This window comes from Xenopus laevis, chromosome 1L, assembly GCF_017654675.1.
Source record: "Xenopus laevis strain J_2021 chromosome 1L, Xenopus_laevis_v10.1, whole genome shotgun sequence".
NCBI lineage: Eukaryota > Metazoa > Chordata > Amphibia > Anura > Pipidae > Xenopus > Xenopus laevis.
The window spans coordinates 62,539,550-62,544,881 of record NC_054371.1 but is presented as its reverse complement, the minus strand read 5'-3'; the positions used below and the strand labels follow the sequence as shown (position 1 = coordinate 62,544,881).

General features: G+C 36.1%; 1 protein-coding gene across 1 annotated transcript in view; it reads left to right on the top strand.

Annotated features, from left to right (window-relative positions):
- The window catches only part of anapc10.L (anaphase promoting complex subunit 10 L homeolog), a gene marked incomplete at its 5' end in the record, with an annotated part of 25,989 nt that extends 22,237 nt beyond the window's left edge, over positions 1–3,752 (top strand). The window contains 1 exon segment of the mRNA NM_001095588.1: positions 3,244–3,752. Within this exon segment, the coding sequence (NP_001089057.1) occupies positions 3,244–3,474 (231 nt within the window). The 3' untranslated portion in view covers positions 3,475–3,752.
- Positions 3,753–5,332: the final 1,580 nt, after the last annotated feature.

The following is a 5,332-nucleotide window of genomic DNA, read 5'->3' as shown; positions in this document are numbered from 1 at the left end:
TACTTTGTAACAATTTTGAGACACAAAAAAACAGTTTAGATAAGGAGGATTATTTTCAAACTTTCATAACCTGCCAAATTTTGTAAAATGAACATGGTAATAAGGGGGTGTGGCCACTGAAAGGAGCGTGGTCAAAAAATTTGCTGCGCTACATGCGAAAAAAAATGTTGTCCCTTTTTTTACTTCCAAAATGTTGGGAGGTATGTAACTGGGCAATCAAGCAGTTTGCAGTTAGACTTCATAAGTTTCTGTAGATATTTATGTTGTCCTTCTGGTTTTTTGTTGAGGTATCCTGTGGATTAAATTCCAGCTCAAGATGTCTATAGAGATCTGAGCACAAGAGAGCCCTGGGCAGGCTTTTTGTAGTGGTTTTCCTGCCTTGTTTCTTCCAAGAGGAAAGATAAGGGATGCTTAGGACCTTCCTTCTCCAGTTTTTAGCTTTTTGCACTCCATTGTGGCATTGTCTAGTGTTCCATTGTGGGTGTGCAGTGGTGTTTTCAAGGAGCATTGTGTAAAACCAGTGCCCTTTACTCTTGCTTGTTGCACTTTGCACGACTGGTTAGGAAAGATAGAGGCCTGCTATTTCCCAGTTGTTGATTTCATAATACCGCATATAATACACACAAGTTTAGAAATATGGACGTACTACCATCTGTAGTCACCAATAAATTACTTTGTTTATTCCACAAATAATCAAAACAATACATAAATATATGGGCCCCCAAATAGCATTTATTCAGAAGCTCTCTATGCATCTCCCTTTATTCCTGCAGTTTTATTATATAACTTGCTTTTCATGGAGACCTTGTTTACCTCATGTCTGCCACAAAACTCGACATCCTTCTTCACTTTACCTTCTATAGCTATTTCAAGTCGGAATCAAAGCGTTTGATCTAGTGCAAGAAACTGCCAAAGATGCACAAGTCATCTTCTTACTTGGTGGTCTTAATGTCTCATAACTGTTTGCTGCCATAAGAGTGCTTTCTTCCTACAATTCACTCTTTCAGTAGAATCCATTCTGCTTGTTTTTGTTTGGGTTTTTCCTTAAAGCGTCTCTTGTAGGGGCTCTCCTTTTAACTTGCTTGGAACTTTGGAAGTTTCTTTTGGATCAGATATCCTCTCCCTTTTTGGAACTACTGCCTCACTTCTACAAGTTTGTCTTCTTCCTACATAAAAAAGGTGGCGGCTGGCCAGACTGTAACACTTTAAGTGTTGACAGGTATAGTTCGGTGGCTCAGCCACAGTATCTGTTAAAGGACAAGTCACTAGATTTAACCTCTACTGTTTGTTTGTTTCTTTTTTTTTTTTCGTGTGTGTGTCTTAGACACTTGTTAGACTGAGCAGCTTCCAGACAGGAAAACGTACATGTAGATCTTCTGGCATGGTGATTTTGTTTTTCCTAAACTAACCCTTTTCTCTCAGATTTTTCCACATAAAGGTACTTTTTCATTAAACAAATTTCTTTGCAGATTTTAATGGTTTTAACTGATATAAACTGTTACTTTTGCATTTGACTAAAACCAATGTTAAATTGTAATTTTTTTGACGCTTGGCCAATAAAATGATGTTCCCTAAAAGTGAAATAGCATTTTCTTTCAGCTTTCCCAGCGGTACAGTCACACTAAAAATTCAAGTTTTTTTTCTCTTATTGAGGTACAGGTATATGATGTGTTATCCAGAATGTTTGGGACCTGGGGCTTTCTGGATAAGGGGTCTTTCTGTAATTTGGATCTTCATGTCTTAAGTCTACTAGAAATCATGCAAACCCAAATAGCCTGGTTTTGCTTCCAATACAGATTAATTATATCTTAATTGGGATCAAGTACAAGCTACTGTTTTATTATTATTATTATTATTATTATTATTATTATTATTATTATTATTATTGAGAAAAAGGTAATCATTTTAAAAAATGTGATTATTTGATTATAATGGAGTCTATGGGAGCTGGTCTTTCCAAAATTCAGCAATTTCTGAATAATGGGTTTCCAGATAACGGATCCCATACCTGTACAGTGAAGTGGCACATTGTTGGTTTTACTGATTGGAAATACCTGTTGCTTTGCCTTTAAACACTGTCACATTATAGTGCTTATGGCTTGGGATTCTTTGCATATGATTACTAATACTTACCTCTTATATATCCCATTAAATGAATGTGCTTATTAAGGTGGTCATTTTTAATACATAAACATGCTAATAGATAGGTAACTACATAGTACAACAAATATACTAAGAATTTTCCCTACCACAAGATACTGGAGGTTAAAAAAACAAAACAATAACAGCCATGCTTACAACCCTACCTTAATGGGAGTTTTTTTTAGCTTACAAAAATACAGTAGAAGCCTGAATTATGTTTTCCCATATCATTCGCCATTTATTTGCCATCCCACGCTTGTACGCTCCGTTCATTTTTTTGAAGATTTTATGTAAATTTTTTTAAAGAAGTGTCAAATCTGGGGTCTACTGTAGTTTCTAGTATGCCCCAAATTACACACTTAATGTTATACCTTTCTTTTCAAAAGATAGATATTGCAATGGTATTGATGCTCCTCAAAGCATTATGTGCATATAGTAGCTACAAGTATGTGTTTTTTTTTTTTTAATTTTTATTTTAATTAACTTTTTTCAACCTCTTTAACTAGGGGCCACTTTCTTGAATAATCACATTTGGTCAATTCGTAACAAAAGTTGAAATTTATCTTCCTAAATGTTGTTTCAGAATGACATTCTGAATCAGTACTGTTTTATTAATTATCTGGAAAAGAACTTCTGCTCCTACAGGAAATTAGTTTCGATATTAATGAAATCCCCTATAAAAAAAAATAAAACCTTTCCGCTGACCATAGCCTTCTAGGGAAATGTTTTGAAGGCCTGAGACTTTGAATCCCTTAAGCCTTGGACAATGGCAAATAATGACTGATGAAGTCTGTAGGCCAAGTTGATCAACCCAGCATTGAATGGTTAGGATTCCTTCAGGATCACCCATTTCATTTTGTAAAAATCCTGTGCATTTACACAACTGGTTCACAATTAAAATAAAATCTATAGATGTAGCTCTAGTAAAGTGCTGTGATACGGCAGCAGTTAAGCTTTATAGATTAATGTCGATTCTTCAGTAAAAATGCGTCCTTTTGATTTTTTGAACATGGTTATTGATGTTAGAATCTTTATTTTATTTTTTATATTTTTTGTGTTAATTTCTTCATAATGTATGTGCTCCTCTGCTTTACTCTCCAGCAACTGGAACTGGTGGAACCTAGCGGATGGATACATGTTCCTCTAACTGATGCCCATAAAAAGCCAATTCGGACCTTTATGATTCAGATTGCTGTTTTGGCCAACCATCAGAATGGGAGAGATACTCACATGAGGCAAATCAAAGTGTTTACACCAGTAGAAGAAAGCTCAATTGGCAGGTTTCCCAGATGTACCACCATTGATTTTATGATGCATCGCTTCATCAGGTGATTGAAGTCTTATCAGGATCAATAAAAGGCTTCCACACCCTCTGCTCAAATGTGAACACTTTTAGCACTTCGGGTTTTTTTTATTTAAGAAATATTTTACTTTGTTATTAACCGTTATTTTTAATTCTTAACATCACAGTTACCTGTTAAGACATATTAATGGAGAATGTGATAATTATGTATATTTTATCTCAGCCCACACTTTCAATGTTATGTTCGTGTTTAATAAATGTTTTAACCTTTTTTTTTAAATAAAAGTTAAATATTTACATTTTCAAAGATGTGTAGTTCTATAAAAAGCAATCCTCGTTTGTTCCATTACATCAGAATTTACTGATTATTGCGTTGACACGAACGGGGTTATCTGATAATTCTGGCCATCTTGATGTCTCTAAAGAAAGTTTGATCATGCAATATTCATTTTTACTACAGCATAATTTTTATTGCACGCCTTTAGGGCCAGATTTATCAAAATGTGAGAATTAGCGTTTGCCACAGAAAAATTCACTCACTTTCTATGCATTCCTAAGGGTTTTTTAGATGCATATGATGATCTTTTTCTTTCACCCAGTGATAAATATACTTCTAAAAATCCCATAGGAATGAATATAAAGTGAGTGAATTTTTCTGTGGCAAACTCTAATTCTCACATTTTAATAAATCTGCCCCTTTGACTGAGTCATCAACATAAATCCAGTTAGTGTCAGAATTTGAGAGAATAGTCATTTGCTCTCCTAGACACACATGAAAGCTCATCTTCTAGATCAGATAAGGATTAATTGGAATTGATTTGGATTAATACCTGTATGTATTTATTGTTCTAGATATACTTGGTACTATGAATGAGTGATACATCAATATTTACTTTATCTGTACCCCTTTCATGAGCTAAGAAGGTCCCCCGACCAAAGGTTGGAGCCTCAAGTGGAGCTTGAATAGAAAAGGTTTGACAGCCACTACTTTAGAGGGATGTTTCATGTTCAATTGTTTTCCCAGGAAATATTGTATTGAGATCTCAATAAATACCACAAGTGCTTTAAAGCAACATCTCTCTGGAGGTTGTCTATACATTGTACCCACACTCAAAGATATCGTTAACAGTAGTAGTAAAAGGGAATTGTGGAGACTTTATTAAGCAATAGGTATTGGAATATTAGTGATCAAAGAGTCTTTGCGATGATTGTATCTACGATAATCCAAAAATAGAGTGATTCATTCCTTGAAAACAAACAAACTTACCCTGTCCTAGTTGTAAAAGCTTATTTATTCAGTGATAATTAAATATCATTAAATACTGTTCTGGGAAGATTTAGTCGCCTGGCTTAAGACGTGCCCGCCGCCCGCTATAATGACAAAACGATATCGTCAATGCACTCCCGGCGCTTCGATTTCCGAAGTTGCCCAAAGTTTCCTTGTGAGGCAACTTCCGGCAACTTCGGAAATCGAAGCGCCGCGAGTGCATTGGCACTACCCTTTTGTCATTATGGCAGGCATGGCAAAGGCAGTTCGGGAGATTGTCTCCCCGCAGAAGAGGTGATTAGTCGCCAGCCGACTAAATCTACCCGAATCTGCCCGTGTGCTAGCTCCCTTAAATATATTTATCTGCTTCATTACAGTATAGATTTGCAGAGGACATGTATAGAAGTATGCAGAGTCCTTTACTCCCTTAATCCTGAAGCCTGGTCCTCTGGTGTTGCAGTACAAATTCAGTAGTTCTAAGGGTAAGGCATGTTTTGGGGAGATTTGGTCGCCTGGCGACTAATCGCCTCGTCTTTGCGGCAACCAATCTCCCCAAACGCCTTCCCTCACTCTGTGCCGACTAAAATGAAAAACTGCTGTCGCTAATCACACGCGACGAT